Raw genomic sequence first — 22,386 nt, 5'->3', positions numbered from 1 at the left:
TTAGGAAATACAACAACTTATCCAGTGTAGTTCCACAAGTGGGGTCTGAGAAGGGTAGTGCATAAGCAACCTTACCCCTACCTTGTGAAGGTAGAGAGGTTGTTTCTGAAGGACCCTCAGCCCAAGTAACCACAATGAAAAGAAAATACAGTAGTAAAGAAGTCATGCTGAAAATTATGGAGAAAAGAACATCAGCAACAAATAATACATAACCTAAGTAAAAGGTAATAAAAATATTAAAAATAAGATAGTGGTAGAATAACAATAATAATATTACTGATAGGAAAAACTAGAAAACACTTGACTACCTACTCACCTTCTACCTTAATTATCGACCTCCATATCATTCTATCTTAGAAAATGAAGACACAAAATTAAGAGATAGAACATCGTCTTTTTTATACACTGTTAAAAGAGATACATGTCTTGGTTTATGCTACTCTCCATCAACTTAGAACGTTTACTCGAGATTCTCGAAAATGCATTGGAACATTGTTGTGTTCATTTGGCTAAACTGTATTTGAAAACTTATCATGTTCCATAAACTCTGGATTTGGACTCTTCTAAATTCCACTACCTAATGTTATGTTTTCGTGTTTCTATTTACTTCTTGTTGTTACACCATGTCAAATATGTACCAGGTATGGCGCCTAATAAGCAATGGATGCAACTTGTTGATAGGCGACTTGATGATGCTTACATAATTGGGGTGCAAAAATTTGTGGATTTTGCTTTTAGAATAACAAGAGAAACGGATGAAATACGATGTCCTTGTGTCAAATGTTGCAACACAACTCCCGGAACACGCAAGATGGTTAGGGATCATTTGATTGTATATGGAATAATTCAAAATTATACTTTTTGGTATCACCATAGGGAGATGCTTGGTGAGCCACAATCAGATTCTGAATTTGAAGACGATGATGAAAATGGAATAAGCGCTGAGGAGCTGAAAGACGCTAATTCCTCCGAGTTGTAACAGAAAATAAATCGCTAAGAAGACGAATTGATAATTAGAAAGGGAATATGAACGTCTTGCGAGTGAACCTTCATCGCCAACATCTTCAAGATGCACAAAATAGAGATTGAATCATTTAACAGGTTAAGTTATTTAAATTTAGGGTTGTATTTAGGTTGTTATACAACTTTGTCTGAGGTTGTTTGATGTTCACATTTGTTCATGCTGCAATTATATTTTTTGATCGATTAGAATTGACAAAAAAAAGACTTGTTTGGTAGCTAGTTAGAGTTATGCAGATATTAGTAATGTAGAGATTAATTATGAGTGAATCTATGTATTATTTTATATAAGGATTAGTTATGTTTCCACATTCTATCCTGCATAAAATCATACATTGATTCCCTCATAACTTATACATGTATTAGTTATGTGGATTTCTAAATAGTTAATCAAACGTCATATTAATTTTATACATGAATAACTTATTTTCTATCTACCATTCTACCTACCAAACATTGTATAAGTTAGACGGAAAGTAATACACAAAAAACTTGTTTCTTATTTGATTACCGAACGACCCCTTAAGATGTCATAAAAGTATTACATAGCACTAATTTGACGATTAGAAAAGAAAAAGAAGAAAATTAGCTGTCTCATGAAAGGAAGGGACGTAGTGTACCGTCTTTCTTTGGTTCCATCCCCCTCATTGTTTTTCTGTAACTTGCATTTTTTACAATATTTTGGTACTTAATCATACTTAATGTCATAGAGATTGAATTGGAGGGAGTATATATGTATAAAAAAAAAATCAAAATCAATATCATACTCAATCTAAAATTCTAGATTTACTTCTAATTATCATCATCATCATCACCACAAATATCGAAAATCATGCATCGGAATGCATTTTCTATACAGTCAGCATTTTACGGGTAACCCGACCCTGTTTGATTTGGGTCTGGACACGCTCAAACTCCGAGATCCGACAAGGAATAATAATCCCACCCGGATAATTAAACCCGTATTCATCTTCAACTTCTCTCAATAATTCACTAAATAAAGGATGATTAAAATAAATAACAGGAACTAAAACCCTCTTACAATCTCCATCTTTTTGTCCCACATAAATTGCCATATGACCTTTTGGCACCACATCTGCCTTCTCTTTATGCCCGATTTGTACGTAACCACGCCCCAAGTCTGCACCCGAAACTTTGGAGCAAATAGTTCTGAGACGTTGGGTCCATTTCAAGAATCTTGAAAGTGGTTTTGCGCGTATAAGTGAAGTGACATGATTTTTTAGAACAAAACAGGTCATTTTATATATATGTATGTGCACTATAAGAAAAATGATTTTTTTTTAAAGACAGGAAAATTGTCTTTAAAAGATTGATACTTGATAGGGAATGATTATAACTAGTAAAACCCTATTGTTATAGATTTCGCTATTATAATTCAATAACAATCAGTAATATACTACTGGTCGTTAAAGATTTTTTGTCCCTAAAGGATATTTAGGGAACATATAATTAGGAAGCAAGGAAGGAAAAACTTGAGAGAGTAAAGTAAGTCTCTCTCAAGTTTTTGTCCCTAGAAGAAAAGTGTTTCATTTCAAAAATATTTGTTTTCATATAGTTTTAAAGCAAGAGCTTAGGAAGAAGAATGTGTTGGGTGGGTGGATATTAAAATAATAGTGAATCAGAAAAATCAAAAAGTAACAAAGAACCAATTTTGTAGTATTCCCTCCTATTTTTTTTACCCAATTTATGTTGTATCATCCAATTTTTCAGAGTTAACTTTTTTAATTTTAACGGTGAATTCTGACATAATTTTTTTTATAATTTTTAAAATAAAATTTATATATATAAAAATAATATCAAAACATTATAAATTATAATAATTAATTACTCAAAATATTCGAAAGATATTCAAAAGAATTATTATTACAAAAACGCGTTTGACTCTTTCAAAGATGTTACATATATATATATATATATATATATTAGATATAGTGAAAATAATAGAATATGATAGAAGTCAATGAAGACGGAGTACATTAGTCTTTATGGAGTAGTACTTATTTGACTTCATATAATATTATTATGAATTAAAAGATCCAAAAGAAAATTTATAATTACGTGGTATATACCCTTTTAGTCAATCTGTTGAGTTTTTATTTTCTTTTATCATGACTTGGATTTAGGTGGGGGATAATTTGAGTCAACACAAAATTCAAATTGAAATTCGAAATTTATGAATATCTGATTTGTTTTTTTTTTGGGATGATAATGTAGAATTCTCACGTAAGTATGGAGAAATCAAGGATTGTATTGATGATTATAATGTTGAGTTACAAACTCCTTATATAGGAGAAGAGTCATATTCTAGTTATACTAGGAATCTTACTGCAACACAATTATTTACATTAGTAGTATTGTATTACAAGTCAAATATCTTATCCTAGTCGACTCCTACAATATTCAGTAGCTTAGTTGTACATAACTTAGAATTTAGTAGTCTAGTCCTATTATGACTCTAACTAACTCATCAGCCTGCTTCGATGGATCTGTTCTTTCGACATGTTCCATCAGTCTTCAAACTTCCTTCAACACATCCCCTCAAGCTAGTGAGTGGAGGGTAACTCCTAGCTTGCTGTGAAAACCAGAGAAAACCTGTTTTGTTAAGGCTTTGGTATGAATATCAACTAGTTGATCCTTAGATTGCACAAACTGAGTAAGAAGTTGTCCCCTGGCCACTTTCTCACGAACAAAATGATAGTCCATTTCAACATGTTTGGTTCTAGCATGCATAACTGTATTAATTGTCATGTACAAGGCACTCATATTATTACAATACAACGTAGAAATAGATCGAAAGAACACTCCAAGGTCATGAAGAAGATACAAAATCCAAGTCATTCCTGCTGTAGTGGAGGCTAGTGCTCTATACTCAGCTTCAACACTCGATTGGGCTACTGTGGTCTGTTTCTTGGAGGTCCAAGAAATACAATTTGCACCTAGGTAGATGTTATAGCCTGTAGTTGATCTCCTAGTTGTGGTACAACCTCCCCAATCAACATCTGAGTAGCCATACAACCTACATGGTGATTGTGAAATAATTCTGAGTCCAAAGTGTAGAGTACATTTGATGTACCTGAGAATCCTTTTTACCCCTTGAAGATGTTCAATGTTTGGGCTTTGCATAAACTGGCTTGCTAAATTCACAGCATGAGTGATATCATGTCTTGTGAGGGTCAAATATTGAAGGCTCCCTACTATCATTCTGTACAAGGATGCATCTACAAGACTTCCTATAGCTTCATGCAAACCATGCTTTTGAGCCAAATGAGTGGTTACAGCCTTTGCCAAAGCATCTCTATCTTGGCCAGCGGCTTAGCATCATACTTGCTTTGATTTAAGTGAATTCCTCCTTTGAAATATATACTTCACCTCAACTCCTAGAAAGAAGTGTAAAGAGCCAAGATCTTTCATAGCAAACTCATTCCCAAGTTGTAGAACCAACTCTGAGACATGAGATGGATTACTTCACGTGACAATAATATCATTCACATATAACAAGAGAAAAAAATTTCCTTTGTGAGTTTGCAAAGTAAATAATGAAGGGTCAGCCTTACTACAAATGAAACCAAGGTGTAAGAGATGCATGCTAAATCTATCAAACCAGGCTCTTGGTGCTTGTTTAAGACCATACAATGCCCTTTTAAGTAGACACATATGATGAGGGTACTGGGGATCAATAAAACTAGGAGGTTGACTCATGTACACCTCCTCTTGTAGGAAGCCATGGAGAAAGGCATTTTTGACATCTAGTTGTCTAACTTCCCACTTTGAACTAACAGCAATAGATAGAACCACCCTAATAGTTGTGGTTTTAACCACAGGACTAAATGTTTCTTCAAAATCTATCCCTTCAAGCTGCGAGAATCCCTTGCTACAAGTCTGGTCTTGTATCTATCTACTGTCCCACTAACTTTCAATTTTGTCTTGAACACCCATTTTAAGCCAACCAAGTTTATAATAGGAGATTTGGGCACCAAAATCCATGTCTTGTTAGTATGTAAAACATCAATTTCTTCTTGCATTGTTGCAAGCCAATGAGGTGATCTTAGTGCTTCCTTAGTAGTATTTAGTTCTCTCACAATTTTTGTGCTGCTGCGAGCAACAAGTGACAAGTGATGTTCATTCTCCTTGTGCCTGGTGATCATATGATGCCCTTGTGGTGCAGAAAGTACCTCAACTGGTACATCAACCAAGGTAGTTGACTGGAGTGTAGCATTGTCAGGTTGATGGTCAACTGGTACATCTACTAAAGTGGTTGTTTGATGATGCTCATTGGCTGGACCTATAAGTGCGACTTGTTCCTCATTGCTACTAGCAGATCTGTAGCTGGAGTTTCAACACTACTGTATGGATCATCACCTTCAACCTGTTCCTCAGCATCTGATCATGTGCCTGAGAGGTCAATACCTCTCATTATCAATGAGTATATGAGTTGTAGGAGCATTATCACTATTAATGTGTGGACTAGCAGCTTGTACTTCCTCTGAATCAGAATTATCATGAGCCTGCAGTTTAGAGAAATATTCAACAAAAGTAGCAAGATGAGGTGAGACATCAATGTTAGTCTGAGATTGCTTTGGAGACACATAGGGTAATGTGTTTTCATCAAACACAACATGTCTGGATATGTAAACCCTTCTTGTAGAGGGATGATAGCATCTATATCCTTTGTGTAAGCTGTTGTACCCTATGAACACACAAGGGTAGGTCTTTGGACTGAACTTATTGCTACCATTGATATATAGAAAACATCTACACCCAAACACTTTTAGGCTATTGTAATCAAGTTGTTCCTTATACAACTTAACAAATGGAGTCACCATCTGTAGGACTGATGAAGGCAGTCTATTGATGAGGAATACTACAGTGAGGAAAGCCTCAACCCATAGAAACAAAGGTAGGTTAGCATGAAGAAGTAGAGTTAAGCCAGTCTCCATAATATGCCTATGTTTTCTCTCTGCAACTCTATTTTGTTCAGGTGTGTTAGGACATGAAATATGTCTCACAATGTCATAATCTTCCAAATGCTTAATGAAGTCTGTTAGGATAAACTCACCACCTCCATCACACTAAAAATCTTAATCTCTTTAGAAAATTATTTTTCTACCATTTTCTGGAATTTTACAAAGACCTCAAAAAATTCAAATTTCTTTTTCAGTGGATAAATCCATGTATATCTCGTGTGATCATCAACAAAAACGACATAATATTTCATATGTTGAGAAGATTCGACAGGAGCAGGTCCCCATAAATCACAATGGATTTTCAATAAAGGTTCTTTCTCAATTTTATTTCTCAAACCAAATGGAAGTTTACAACTCTTTCCCAACTGACAACTAGAACAAACAGTAGGCATTTTATTCCAACTACTAATATTGATACAACTATTACTATTCAAAACTTTTAAAGACTTCAAACTAGGGTGTCCTAATCTAGTATGCCACATGTTGTCTAACGTGTTCCAATCGCGTGCAACACTTAAAACATAGAGATTGTTATCTTCCAAAGCATAGAGTCCATTCCTTTTAGTTCCCTTGGCAAGCAGTGTCCTTGTCTTCTTGTCCTTTACAACAAAGTTAGTTTCATTAAATTCAAGAGTGCAGCAATTATCCTTTGCAAGCTTACTAACTGAGAGTAATTTTTTATTAATCTTAGGGACTACAAAAACTTCTTTTAACTTTTGACCTGATCTGGATATGTTTCCATCATGTGTTATGTCTAACTTTGATTCATTCCCAATAATGATTTTATCTGATCCATTGTAGTATTTAAGATCAGTTAAGATACCTGAGTTATGTGTTATATGGCTACTTGCTCCTGAGTCGACATACAAGGTGTCATCAGTAGTGTTTTGTAGATTAGTAGCAACCAATGCTTGTGGTAGCTCATCTGCGGCTTGGTAAGAGTAATCCCACCTGTAAAAACACTTAAGAGCAGTACGGTTATTCCTACCACAAATTTGACACGCATCAGTATTGTTCCTCTCATGACTTCCATTTGAAGGACTATTCTGAGGACCTGGTCCGTTTTTGTTGTTATAAGAACTTGTTCCTTGTCCAGCAGGCTTAAAGTCTCTTCCTCTAGAATTGAAATTATTGTTTCCTCTTCTTGAGAGTAGTTTCCTCTTCCCCTGCCTCTTTGGGCAGAGAATGCCATGTTATGGTTTTGTTGAGGCACTTCTTCTTCATCCTCCCTCATATCAAAACCCCTGAGAGCATTAACAAATTGATTAAGAGTAGGATATGGTGCCTTACCTAGCATGACAGTCCTGAAGGTCTTGTACTTAAGACCTAGACCTCTAGCAATATTAATCACTTTGCTATCTTCATCTACAGGCTTGTGAATGGTTGCAAGACAATCACATATGCCTTTGAATTCCTTAATATATTCATCAATTGTTTTGGTTCCTAGCTTCACACTTTGCAGTTGTTGTTTGAGTTGTAACTCCTTATCTTTTGTTGCTTGAAGATAAGCTTCTTCAAAGCATTCCCACATCTCATTGGCAGTTGAGCAGCCTACGATCAAGTACATGTTTTCTTCTGTCAAGGTTCCTGAGATCCAACTCCTTAGCAACATATTCTTCTCCTCCCAGTCATCAACAACGTTACTGTCTTCTGCACCCTTCTCGCCTGCTACAGCTTTCTCAATAATTTGTCTAGTGGAACATGTATCTTTAGGTGGTTTTGTGATGAGGTAGGTTAATTTCATCACTTCAATCAACTAAGACATTTGTGTCCTCTATATAAGATAGTTCGTTGGCTTAAGTTTAATGGAGCAGGACGAAATAAGATGATGAAGTGAAGAGGTCAAAAGAGCGTTGGTAGAAGGGGCCATTGCGGTTCAATATTTTGGTTGTTTTGGTTTTGATCTAATACGTTAAAGAGCGGAAAAACCTTATTGCTCTGATACCATGTAGAATTCTCACGTAAGCATGGAGAAATCAAGGATTGTATTGATGATTATAATGTTGAGTTACAAGTTCCTTATATAGGAGAAGAGTCCTATTCTAGTTATACTAGGAATCCTACTGCAACACAATTATTTACATGAGTAGTATTGTATTACAAGTCAAATACCTTATCCTAGTCGACTCCTACAATATTCAGTAGCTTAGTCGTACATAACTTAGGATTTAGTAGTCTAGTCCTACTATGACTCTAACTCTAACTCATCAGCCTGCTTCGATGGACTTGTTCCTTCGACATGTTCCATCAGTTTTCAAGCTTCCTTCAACAGATAATTGATTGGTTGATTTTTTTTAGTCTATTTTAAAAATCTAAGGAATAGAATTTAGAAAATTTTCAAAAATTCAATTTTTTTTATATATATCATATATTCATTCATATCCATAAGATTTGTGTTCAATACTTAAGGGTACATGGATCGAATTGGTTCCGAATTTTCAAATACCAAATAAAAAAAATTTGTGTGGAATTTTTAAATTTATAAACCAAATCAAAATAATAAAATTTGAATTTTTCAACCTCAGGTTTTTGAGTTTTTTCAGTAAAGTATTCATACAAACATATAATTAAATTGTGCTTCAAATATTATTCAGTCCTACTAAAATATAACCATATAAGGTGTTTTATTAAAGAAAATAACACAAAATAGGATATGAGTGATGACATTAAAACCGTAACCGTCCTATGGCTCTTGACTCTAGTGACTTTAGTCCATATTAACGATAGAAAATTATACATTCTTAGAAACAAACTATTAGGTGAACTTTGTTGTCAATTGTATCGCCTTAAAAGCTCAAAAGTCAAAATAGAAAATTTCAAAAATATTTAAACCGATTAATTCAATATCAAACTTAAAAAGTCTAATTAATTCGAACTTATGTCCAAGGTAGTTTTGTTGAAGTGTGTGACTATCTCATTTAAAAGCTTAAGCGGTTAGAGAAAGCACACTTTTATTATTAAATTATATTCTCAACAAGTTTCGATCAAAAATTCAAATCAAACTATTCCTATTAAATTCGAATGTCCACGCACCCCTACTTGCTACTAGTCAAAATTGGAGACAAATTCCTAGCATATCACGAAAATTAATATGAATGGAATAAATAAATTCCTGATAAGAGAGTATGTAATATAATTTGGGTTGGTGGGACTATATGTTGGATCTTTCCATTTTCATCTTTCAGTAGTCGAAGACTAACGCCACCATCATACGAATATTAAACTTTTGTTTAATATATAAATTTATATAAAATACTATTCCTTTTTTATCAGCTTCACAAAAATGTTGTCAACACCCCTTTCCCAAGCTATTAAGAAATCCCAGCATATTTTTTTGGAAAAGTTAAAAGAGAAACCTCACTATTTTAGGAGTTAATTATTTGGATATATTTTAGTTTGTAATATTTAGAATCTTATCAGATTTTGATGCGTTCAAATACATGTATCTCAAAATACATGGGTTCAAAATCAGGTATAATTTATTTTAGATAAACTACATCCAAGTAGATATACATAATGAATCTCGTTCGTCTTCCTCCCATCTCGCTCGCTACTCTCCTATGTATATGGTATCCCAGATAAAGATACATTTATCTAGTATGTATCTAGTGTGATTTACATGAATCTAGAATACATGACTATCTCATCGCCTCTCTCCCGAATTTAGTGTATCTGGTAACACAAGTACATATATCTAGGTATATCTTCTTCAATATATGGTGGGAGACTCTTAATACGTAATTATTTGAAAATATAAGAAAACTTAATATATATGATATGGATATGATATAGAGGATGACACTCATTTTTCCAGATAGCTGGTAAATCGTGGAAGTTGATCTCAAATTTAACCATTGATCGCTAACGGGGATGAACACTATGTTTTCTTTGTTCTATTTAAAAAAAACTATGTTTATCTTATAATACACAATATGCTATATTCAATTTTTCTCTTATAAGAAAAGGGAGAGGCCCCTTTCGACAACATGTTTAATTGTTACTCTAAGGTGGTGATTAAAATAACAACCATTTTCATTCATAAGAGAATTTTCCACATTCTATTCACGTTTCAATTTTTTCCAGTAAATTCACTCCACATAACTATATCAACATTACTAATATACAATATTGACAACTATTTTTGTACACCCTACCAAACGTCTTAGTGTTGATTTTTTTTTTTTTTTTTTAAATAGTAATACCAAGATTTTCTCCATACACAGAGGTAGACAAGATGAAAAAAATGAAAGGTAACCAAGCAAGATAGTTGTAAGTGAATCCAAGAAACTCTTCATGCCAATAAGATCACTCTACTACAATGACTAATCAGTATTGTCTAACACTTGGTTGCATTCATTAACTTAGAAAATACACTTGATTAATAAACTAACCAAAAAGAGGATGTCAAACCAGTTGGTCATATGATGATTGAGGCATTTATAAAGCCAATGGAACTAACTTGTACATATTTAAGTCAACCAGACAACTAATTGACTTAAGGTTCTACAATTTTCATGTCTAAAGATTATATCCTTTTGAGAAGATAGCCCAGAAGGATTCCCACCAATGCAATGACCAGAACATATACAGTTGGGATACCACCACGACTTCTGTTACGTTCCCGTCTCAAGAGCTCCTGCATAGGGAAAAGCTCAACAAGTTTTAAAGACGAAATTCAAAAGGCGATACTTTAGCTTCTTGGAGCTAGAGTAGGCAAAGGCCATTAATTTCAACGCAAATAGTTGAACTCGAAACTTCAAAAACACAACCCAGCCTGACCCTTCTTTGTTTGACACAAGGGAGAGATGTTGGGTATATATATAAGAAATAAGTGTCAGACCCTAGCGACGTGTTTTGAGGTCTGGGGGCCTAGGCATAAAGTGGACAACATGTGGGCTGAGCTGTTACACTGATATCATTGCAATAAGTTTCAAGTAGAAAAATTGAACATTCTTACTTATTGTCATGATTTGTATTTTCAAATGTATATAACGTAAGTACTAGACATCAACACTATGATTGACATAACTTTCTATCTCTTAAGAGAACTGAAGATAACAACTTGCTCAATAAACAAAACTAATATAAGCAGGTCCATTAAAAGCCTAACCTAGAATGTGGGACTGCTGAGTTCATTCTGCCTATGCAAACAGCAATGCACTGCATTTTTTATTGTCTCCTTTTCTCTACCCAAAAGCATATCAGGCTAATCATGGCCCTTTTTCTTCCTATCCTTAATCACTTTCTACCACCTCAATCAATGAAATGACATGTGGAAGAAATGGATATCAATAGAGAACAACTTGTTAGAATTCACAAGGAAAAAGTCAGGTAAGAGGCGGGAGGCTTGTCCAAGAAAAATGACACCAATGTCAAGAAGATAGCAAAAGTGTTTGACCTCAACAAATCATTTCTTTGCACACACCTGACCATTGGAACTATTTAGATACTTCCAATACTCTGACAACATTAACAGGAAGAGGCACATTTCACAGAGCAATTGTATTATCCCCAAATCCCAAAGCCAGACAACCTCTGCTTGCGAACCAACCAGTAAATGCAGTTTATGTCCTTCCTTTGTGTTATGTATTTATTTATTTTTCTGATTAGTTCTATGTTTAAAATTTCTTATCGTTGTGCAACTGAGTTCAGCAATTTTCTCCAGTACAATCCACGTCTCTAACTTTTAGAAAGAAATGAATGATCATGTGAAATTGTCAATGTTTTTTTCTTTGGTTTCCCACCCGGTGTCCGGAGCCCACATTGGAGCTCCGACTAAATCCAGATCGCGCTCTGCAGGGCCCATTCGGGGGTGGCGCTCCCAACAGGATTTTCTCCATACCCAGCGCTCGAACCCAAGACCTCTGGTTAAGGGTGAAGCACTCCCACCAGTGCACCACAACCCATGTTGGTTGAAATTGTCAATGTGCCCGTAAGTAGTGGTGAGAAGTACATTAATTTTTTGAGAAGGGAGTAAGCAAGTCGTAGAATATTTCATATATAAGATCCTCCCTTACCAGTTCTTGCTGAAGCTTGTTATTTTGTTGCACAACAGAAATTTTCTCCTCTGTCAACTTCGAAATTAGTGCCTTCGTCTGCAAACAAGACAAAGAACCCTCAGCCCTCAATCTTCATTCATAATAAGCCAATATACATGGAAGAATGGAGAACTACACCTATCAAAGGTTTGGTCAAATTGGCAAACTTTAAGTATTGGGACCACCTTTATGACGAAACAAGTATTCAATAAGATAAGTAACAAGAAAATAGTGATGTAGGAAATACTGGAAGTACATCCTGAAGGGACAAACAATCACCAGTTGATGAAGCAAAGAAACTAACTTAGGTATACATCAAAGATTCATTTAAGTCAACCAAATAGTGTTTGGAACAGAGTAATCACAAACTATACTTGTAACGACTAAACAGTAACTACATTTCGAAAGAAAAAACACTATACAAATAGTTACAAGCAAGTAAAACTTTTTACTATATAAATGGCAGCCTTGAACCAAATGATTCCACCCAAGAACTTCTAAGACCGCTCAAAGATTGATAGCATTTTTCCAAGTAAAAACTCATTCCCATAGCATCAAAACTCGTTAATTGTGGGCTAGGTTAAAATCACAGACCATTTAGGATATACGATCACAGTAACACTAGTCCTGAACCCATCATGATTTTTACTAGAAGTATTGGCATATTGTTGAAGATGATTCGTGGAGGACTGTGGAATTGTTCTATAGAGAAGTCAGTTTCGCCGAAGAGATTTACTTCCACTTTTAATGATGAAATTCCAAAAGAGAAAGGTACTGTGGAAGACTTCAGATCCAGTGAGTTTCAGGCAGTCAGGATGCCTTCATAAAGGGTAGACAAATAGTGGATGCTGCATTAGTGGCAAATGAATGCATCAATCCGCACTTGAAAAGGCCAAACAGGAGTTGCCTGCAAACTTGATTTGGAAAGAACTTATGACCATGTAAGCTGGCCCTTTCTCTTGGATATCCTGAAGCAGATGAACTTTGGTCCTAGACGGATTCAATGAATACACACTTTTCTATATACAGTGTGCTTCTCAGTGTTAATTAATGAAGATCCTGTTTGTTTCTTTTAAGTCTCAAAGAGGATTGAAACAAGGTTACCCTCTTTCTTCGTATCTATTTGTTTTGGAGATGGGAGTGGCTAAGTTTGATGCTCAAGAAAGCTGAAAAGCAGTATGTGACCTTGAAACTGTTATGAGGAAAAACATTCTTCTCGAGGCGGAGAACACTATTTCGGGACAAGCTAAAATGGAAAGTAAGACAGATAATTTAGAGAAGTGGGAGTATATAATTTATAACAATTTTACCCAAAATGAATAAAGTGGTGGGAAATGCACCAGTAGTGGCTCAGGAAGAAGACATGGGACAGATCAGAAGCTGGTGTGAACGCACAAGGGAACTTGCAGAAGATTAATAACAACTTAGACATTCTAAAATCAACACACTTCCCCAGAAGAACCTTTTCACTGATTGGGTAGAATGAACCAAGTGGAAATGAAAATAGTAGGAAGAAGCTATGAGCCTACAACAATTCCTAGACTGAGGATAGTCTTCAGTAATGTTAGGTTCATCAATCAATTATTAGAATATTTATATGAGAATCAAGAAAGATACTCTATTGGTTCTTTTTCAAGGAGCAATTGATAGCAGCTAATCCACCTCAAAAGGTTTAGCATCCTTCCTAACTAAAAAGTTCCTCCATGGCTCCACCTCAGTATAATGTCCCTTTGATATGCAAGATTTGAACTAACCATATTAATTTTAACTGAACAAGATTTCAAGTATATCACTTTGATATGCAAGATTTGAACTAACCATATTAATTTTAACTGAACAAGATTTCAAGTATATCACTTTGATATTCCAGATTTGGAATGACCATATTATACATATTCAAATGGGATTTCAAAGGTTGAAATGTTTGGAGGTAAAGACTTTAGTCAACTGACAACAATATTTCAGTATTTTTGGCAATTATGTCCTGTACAGTGTTTTACAGGAAGTTTTGTCAAACAAAGACTTAAATTAAGTCATAATCTTCTATGAAATGCAACGGGCACAGCATATGTGAAGTCAGATATATTTTCCCGTTAGCATGCTGACTAAACTATCAGGAAAACCGGTCAGGCTAATAAAACCTTGAAAAAAACAGATGAAAATAATAGCCTCAATGTAAAACCAAATCTATTCCTAGACAAGGGAATCAATTGGTGTTCATGATTCAATTGGAGCCATTACCTTTTTTAAAAATAATGCATACAAACTATATCAGTCTAAACTACAAATTCAATCTTTTAGAGTTACAGATAAAATTTCCTACAAGTTAACAAATCTTTAGAGAGAATTGAACAAATGGATGAACAATTATCAAAGGAAACATTCTTACGTGAGAAATGTTTTCTGCAATATGTGATAAGCATTACCCTTTCAATAATCTAACAACAATCTTACACAAATATATGACTACAAAAATTTAATAAGTAAAAGAATAAATGACTCCTTAAAACTGAACATAGAATACAATATTTAATATGAAACTTAAACAATATTTGCTTTGTTAATCAAAATAATTGTCGATAAAACACTATCTCAAATCAGAAAAGACGTGAGCTTAATAAATCTTGGTTTGGTTTGTGAACATGAAAGAAAAGGGAAATCAAGTATTTTGAAGGAATTGAACATAGGTAAAGAAAATATACAAATGTTTTAATATATACATACATACATGTCAGTTTGGTTCTTTTTTCCACCAAACCAAATACATATCAAATTTTTCAGTTAATTTGTGTCAATTTGATTTTTCCAAAAATAATTGGAAATGCAAAGCAGTGGGAGCTAATTATTTTCAAAAGCATGATATTGGAATCATGAAGATTCACTATTCATCAAACTCATTATGTTATTTGATCCTCGATTCCACAATTGCATATCCAAAATGGACAACAATCTAACCAGGGTTCATTCAGACCTTCAATTTAAAGAGTGTAGAGTTGATCAAAATATCAGCTTTAGGCATAATTTTCTCCATTTACCAGTCCATTAACTCATAAGTAACTCATTTCCTCTAGCTTCCAAGTTATATTAGTCTTGGAACTCCTTGCATTCTTCTTAATTTCATGACAGCTGTATTTGCTATTCATCTTAGCAACTCAAATCATCACAAGGCCGTTTTCTTGCTCATTAGAGGGTGACTAATAAAATAGGAAAAGCTTTTCTTACGCTCTTTGACTAATAATTTTATCCATTAGCTTTATTAACTTTTATCATCTAATCACATGAGTTTCATTTGTTTTAGGAGCTCTGATTGTTCAAAGTTTCTATTCAATAAATAGGACCCTTGAGGACTTTATTAGAAAGACTTGATTAGTGAAGATGAATTGATTTTGTATTGTAATCTCTCCCTCTCTACTCTCTCTCTCTCTCTCTTTTGATGACAAGGGAAACCCGCAGCCGCTACCCTTTGGGTGCGCACAGGGTAAAACCCCCGCTCCTATGCAATAGCTCGCAAACCACATAGGAGAGGTAACCCGCACTAGGCAAGCCTGGTGCGACGAGCTCGACCCAGAAGGCAAACCCTTTGCTTTCGCTGGCAAGGGGTTTCGAACTTGAGACCTCCAACATGGAAGTCCCAAGCTCAAACCACTGGGCCACCCCGAAGGGTCTCTCTCTCTTCCTTCTCTTTCTCATTTCTCCTCATTCCCTTTTGATGTGGCATCAATTTGATATCAGACCACAAGTTTTGATTTATCACACTGCACTCTTAGGGGTCGTTTGGTATAGGGGTGGCAATTTCAACCCATACAAGGGAAATTAATCCATTTTTTCCATATTAAATTAAATGGATCACTCATATTTCCTTAAATGGGTAAATATGGACTTCAACCTATTTAAGCTCATACAAATATGGACAAAATGGGTAAACATGAGAATCCATATATACCCATATATCATTCACTTATAATAAAAATCCCTAATTGCACTATTTGTTTTTGAAAATAAAAAATAAAAAATTGGGGGTTGGGGTGGGGTGGGGGGAAAAAAATTCTTCTATAAATATTTTTGGGTGTGGGTGGGAGGTGTCCTGAGGTGGGGGTCGGGGGTAGCATTGGCAAAAAAAATTTTCAAAAAGAGAAGCTTTTTTTTTTAAAAAAGTTTGGATGTGGGGGGAGGTGGGGGTTGCGGGGGTGGGGGGGTGAAGAGGGTAGGGTTGACAAAAAGAATTTTTTTTAAAAAATAAATACTTTTTTTGGGGGGTGGTGGCGGGTCGGTTGGCAATTTTTTCAAAAAAATAATTTATAATTTTTTTTGGGGTTGGGGTACAGGGTAAAAAAAAATCTTTTTTCCGTATGAAAAATTATTTTAAAAAAATAATAATATAGGGGTGGGCTGGTAGGGGTTGAGGTATTAACAATTTAACTTCGATTTAATATTTTTTGGCTTTAGGAGATTAAAGTGGATTACAACCATTTTACCCAAACCATATTTGACCAAATCCATATTTACCCATATTTTATATGGGTGGATTGTGATCCAATTCATTTTAAGAGTATATTAGCAAAAATAATACATGCATTAGCTCTATATATTAGCAGTACCTAATACCTTGTTTGGTGCACTTTTTCATGCTATGTATAACTAATGCAAGACTCTATTGTGTATTGGGGAGTGTATTACTAAAACCATGAATTTCTACGTATTAGTAATGCAAAGGGATTAATGCAGGCATTAGCATGGTTAAAGACCCAATTGCCCCTCAAAACTCCCTATACATCTTTTTCACCATAGTTGTGAAGGGTATTTATGTAAATAAATATTTTTATACAATGCATGTTATTTTTAATACACCAAACCAGACAATGCATAAGAAATAATCTATATAACTAATGCAAGCATAACTAATACAAGCATTACTAACGCAAACATTGCTAATACACTCCATTAGGCATTATTTTTATACACTCTACTAAACGACCCCTTAGAGTACCCATTGCTGAACATATTTGCCATCTTCAGTTCGCTAACTGAAAAAATGTCCTATTCAATGGAAGGATCACCTACCATATTCTATGACTTAAACACTTTTTAAAAATCAATCTCATTCGTCGATGCTAAATTTTCTCCAACCAAATTAGATCACAAGAACATTTTAATATTATTTGTTGGTTAGAATAAAATAATGATAAGATTGTTTTAGAAATATGATTTTATCCAGAATATCTTTTAGTTAAAAAGGTTATATCTATTAATTTCTGGTAATCTTTATCTTCTAGTTATAGAAATAGTTATATTTATTTGGTGTAGTTTTCATACTCAAACAATAAAAAAGAAAGTATATGAGAAAATGGAATAGGAACTATGAAAGAAATCTTGATAAATGATGGACCTTGAATAAAATACTACATATGTAGTTGATTTCAAAACTTAAAAATAATGGAATAGATGATAAATATGTCTAACATGTTAGGTGGTTTATATAAAATTGAAGTGCGGGTAGAAGACACATGAACCATCATTTTGATATCCAACAAACATAACACTTTTTTCGAACAGTATTTACATATAACAAACATATTAAATTTGTTAGAATAGGAATAGAAACAAGAATAATATATCGAATCCTACTTGGAATAGAAATAGTATATAGAATCCTACTTGGAATAGGAATAATACATACAATCCTACTTGGATTAGGAATAACATATACAACCCTACTTGCAATATGAATAGTCTATACAATCCTACTTGAAAAAAGATTGTAATATATTGTTTATAAAGAAGATCTTAGTCTAATAATGTAGATACACAATTTAATAATCATTACACTGAGATCCTATTTATAGACACTATATTAGAATCCTTTTCCAAGTAGGATTGTATATACTATTCCTTTTCCAAGTAGGATTGTATATACTATTCCTATTTCAAGTAGGATTCTATATATTATTCCTATTCCAAGTAGGATTCGATATACTATTCTTGTTCATATTCCTATTCTAACAAATTAAATGTGTGTTATATCTAAACATTGTCCAAAAAAAGTGTTACGGTTGTCTTCATCAAAAAAAGTGTTATGGTTGTCATATATCAAAATGAAGGTACATGTGCCTTCTATCCACACTTCAATTCTATATAAACCACCTAACATGTTAGAAAAATTCATCATCTCTTCTTTACTTCTTCCTTTATTCTTAAGTTGTTAAATCATTTACATAGGTAGTATTTTATTAAAGGTTCATCATTTATCAAGATTTCTTCAATCAATCTGTTCCTATCTCATTTTCTTCTATACTTTCTTTTTTATTGTTTGAGTATGAGAACTACATCAATAATTATTTGTGTTAGATGATATTCGGGAAGTGTTAAATGAGTAGTAATGAAAAGTTTATTGCTAAGATAAGACATCCAATTAACAAGAAAATCATTTGGGTGAAAAGTTTGTTAGTGCTGATGAAGCTGAATTTTTTACAAGGTGAAGAAGCTTGAATGTACAACGCTAGCAGTCTAGCACAGGCTGAATCAATGGTTGTTGCTGAGAATAACAACCATGTTAATAATGATAAAAATGAAGGTATCTTTCGTGGTACTTGAGTTATAACTTCAATGGATAGTGAAGTCAAATATTCATACAAATTAGGTGTTCCAATAGTGGAAAATTATGGTTTCTTGTTAGGCGAATTTAGAGGTTTGGATGATCTCACTTAATTTTAGTTGTTCAACACAAAAATGTTGTATTCCTCTATTGTAATTTTTGTATTTCATTAATGAGAAGTTTGTTTTGTTTTAAAAATTTTAAGTATTATTATTTTCTTTCTCTTAATAAGATAAGGCTTCATTTTATGTTAATGCATGAAGTTAATATCTCAAAAGATCATTCAACTATGACATTTTTCTTCCCAAAATTTTTAAAAAGTGGAATGCATGCATGCATAATCTGATCGAAATAGTTGCAAGCAAAATTAGCCAAAAAAATATACACTAAATTATAAGTGTGAAAAAAAAAATATTAATAGTGTTATACATCAAATACTTTTAATATATAAGTTTTCTACATTAAAGGTTAAATTAAATTTATTTATTTTTATAAAAAATTATTAATTTAAATTTGAATGCATGTCAATTCTTTCAAGTAAAAAAGATGTCATCTAGGTTTAGTGGAATGCATGCAAGTAAGTTTTATTAATGAGAAGTTTCTTATGTTGATTATTGGACATTGATCTCTTTCAATTTTACACCTAACTTTCATTTAATACCTATATAACTTCCAAATTGGATAAACGAATATATAAAGAGTAAGGGGTGGGAAAACAATATGGTGGGGGGGGGGGGGGGGGGGGGAGAATGGAGTAAAGGGGTGGCGTCCACAAATGGAGTAACACGCCCCTACGCCTTATAAGGTGTGTGGGGCCGTACGACTTGGCTTTATCATTTCTTTTGACGTCTGTTAAGGGACAAAGGGCAAGGCGCAAGGTCCCATGCGCTTTTGTGTCTTTCCCCCTTTGGTTTCATTCCAAAATTTGTTTGCCGTTTTGGAATACTGGCAACATTTTCTTACCTTTTTGGCTCCGGACTCAAGTAGGATGTCCCTCTAAATGGATCACGAATTAGCATAGAGGCTACCCTACTGACCAAGATGGCAAGAAAGAGCTACTAGCTAGAATGTAGAACAATGACACGACTTGGACCATCCTTTTGAATAAACAACACCAACAAAAGGCCAAAGAAACATATAGAACAAAATACATTGGTAATGATCAAATATTGGCATCGACGGAGCAACTAAGTTCACAAAGATAAAGTCATCAAGATGAACAGCATTTGCCAATGAGTGCACAAAGTAAAATAGAAAGAGTAACGCCTCACATAATTAAACCAACAGACACGGTTAAGGAATGCAGGAGTAATAAGTAATAAGGAAACATAGAAAGACAAATACACAAAACCCTATGGTTTCTGATACCAGAACTTTTCATTCAGGCTGAAGTCCGTATATGGTAACAATATTGATTCTAACACTAGCAAACAAGTACTTAGACATGAAGATTACCTCCGACGAGTTGTCTTGCTGCTCATTATATGCTCTTGAAATCTGTAGCCAAAATATCCAGGAATTTTATATTCACTTCAGTTCTGCTCTCCAGAAAGGAGAGATTTTGTATTTAATAACATCAAGATAAGGCTTCGAAAAAACTCACATTATTAAACTCGGATGTATTTACAGCTCCATTTTCAGATACTGAAGCCCTAGGAGAGGAACCTTCCTCAGACCCCTCCCTCACAGGCGATGGCAGTTGAGGTGGAACATAAACCACTTTCAACTTGCAGTCCTCCACATAATTCCCTGACTCCTTATTGAACTAAAACCAAAAAATGCATCTAATAAACACGCTACTTCTGATGAATATGGAAGTTTGCCAGTAATTATTCTAACAACAACTTAAATTTTTACCATCTCGGGAGTAATGTCCTTTGCAGCAGCTCCAGGGCTTGCAACAACACTTTGAAGCAGGAACTTATCCTTGCATTGCATATCTGGTGGAGCCTCTTTCTGTGCTTGCATTGTAACTAAACCAGAAATGGTAAAGAAAAATTACTCTCCATGCATGACAAAAAGTTATTTTCAAATTCACTTACATGATATATTAGTAACAACAGAGGGAAAAACATTCAAATAATCGCAAAAACCTAAGCTTGATAGAGAAAACACCACATCAAATTCTATATAAATGAAATAGTGTCAAAATCATTTCAAAACATCCGACCTTTGACATCGCTGGAAGAATGAGGCATGACAATTCCAGTGTTGGGCCTTACACAATACTTCTTCGGATTCGTTGTCTTCACCTAAAAAATGAAATTCCAACCTTCACAATTTCGAAAAAGAAAAAATAATCGCTAATAACACTTCAAATTTAGTAAATTACCTTGAAAGCAACATAATTATCAGACTTGTTCGTCAACTGCATTGAGCATGAGATCTGCTTTTTCAATTCAACTATCCATGAGCACAAAAAGAAAAAACAAATAAATCAACAACAGAGCAAGTTTAACACGGATCTTAAAAGTGAAGAAAATGGAAACTGAGAAGCATCTCATTTGCCGAAGTAGAGAAAGTTACAGGGGAATTGAAGCTCAACAGGATCGATTTGAAGTAGCTCTCCTCCGTTACTCATTCCGACGCAATCTTGTAATCGGCTGGAGAAGCGGTTTTCGGGTGCCGGAAGCTGAACGAATGATTTTCACGGCGAGAATCTCGAATACAGAAGGAAGAGAGAGAGAGAGAGAGATATGGGGGGTTTTCGAAATTTTGGGGAGAAACAAGTTGGAGAGAGAGTGTGAGTGATGGGGTGCCAATAAGCAAACACGTGATAACGCTGTCGTTTGTCTGTGTTTTATGTTAGCTGCGTTTAAATGCGGCAAGTCTTTTCTTGTTTGGTGTGACCAACTCTTCAATCAACTCTTATGTTTACAAGTTTGCATAAATTGTTTTGAGTTCACGACTACTTTGACTTTTGAGAAAGATAAGTTTAAAAAATTATTACAAAGATCTAGTATAGTTAAATTTGTATGAGATTAAGTTTGCGTCTTAGTTTAACTCGTTAGATTTTATTATTAATAGTTTAATATTGTAAGATTAGTAAATAAAAGGCAAGTAAAACAAGTAAAAAATTGAAGGTTCAATTATCAACTTGTTAGGTTCGATTATTAGCAGTTTAATATTGTGAGATTTGTTGGCAACACTGAATCGGGAGATGTAGGTCCTAGCTTTGATAATGTTTGAGAGTCAAAATGCTTTAAGGATAAATGCTTAGTAAGTAAAATAAATTTGGAGCTCAAGCATAATGTCTTTATAAATTAGTGAAATAAATTAAATATAGGTTACAAGCGTGGGGCATCAACCAATAAGAAAGCTCAACTCGATCGATCAATGGTTGCAGGTCATGTGGTGATACCATTAGTGGGGTCATCAATATCCCTACCATGCACAGGGAATTTGTAAGGCGACACTTGCGTATCTCTCCTTTTTGTCTCTTTGTCCACATCATGGGGACATGATTCTTTTCTCTTTTGTTTGTGCATCCTTTGCGTGTTCTCAATTAGGTCCTTTAATTTCTTGTGCTTCCGAGGATGATCCTTCAAGAGGTTATCCTTGAAAACTCCTCACTTTCCCTAGATCATTCCACCACATGTCATTTTCTTCTAACACCCCACGCTCTAGCCAATTCACAAAATACAAATAGTCCCTTCGCTTTTTGGGCATATGGTCAGTTATACCAAGAAATGGGAAGAGAAGCTTTCACGAGCTTCATCGGTTACTCCTCCTCGAGCCTGCTTCAATCTAT

General features: G+C 34.3%; 1 protein-coding gene across 1 annotated transcript; it reads right to left on the bottom strand.

The window, feature by feature from the left end:
• Positions 1-10,303: 10,303 nt before the first annotated feature.
• Positions 10,304-21,398, bottom strand: LOC125812129 (vesicle-associated protein 1-2-like). Its single transcript, XM_049491619.1, has 8 exons — positions 21,162-21,398; positions 20,968-21,038; positions 20,806-20,887; positions 20,493-20,608; positions 20,239-20,400; positions 20,091-20,132; positions 12,023-12,100; positions 10,304-10,641 (listed from the first exon to the last, which is right to left on the bottom strand). The coding sequence occupies exons 1-8, from the start codon at positions 21,214-21,216 to the stop codon at positions 10,531-10,533; spliced, it is 717 nt and encodes a 238-aa protein (XP_049347576.1). The 5' UTR covers positions 21,217-21,398; the 3' UTR covers positions 10,304-10,530.
• Between the last annotated feature and the right edge of the window lie 988 nt (positions 21,399-22,386).

The sequence above is a fragment of the Solanum verrucosum genome, unplaced genomic scaffold, assembly GCF_900185275.1.
Source record: "Solanum verrucosum unplaced genomic scaffold, falcon-dt-bn FXZP01001148.1, whole genome shotgun sequence".
In the NCBI taxonomy this organism is placed as follows: domain Eukaryota; kingdom Viridiplantae; phylum Streptophyta; class Magnoliopsida; order Solanales; family Solanaceae; genus Solanum; species Solanum verrucosum.
Note: the sequence above shows the minus strand (reverse complement) of the source record. Positions and strands in the feature narration are given on the sequence as shown.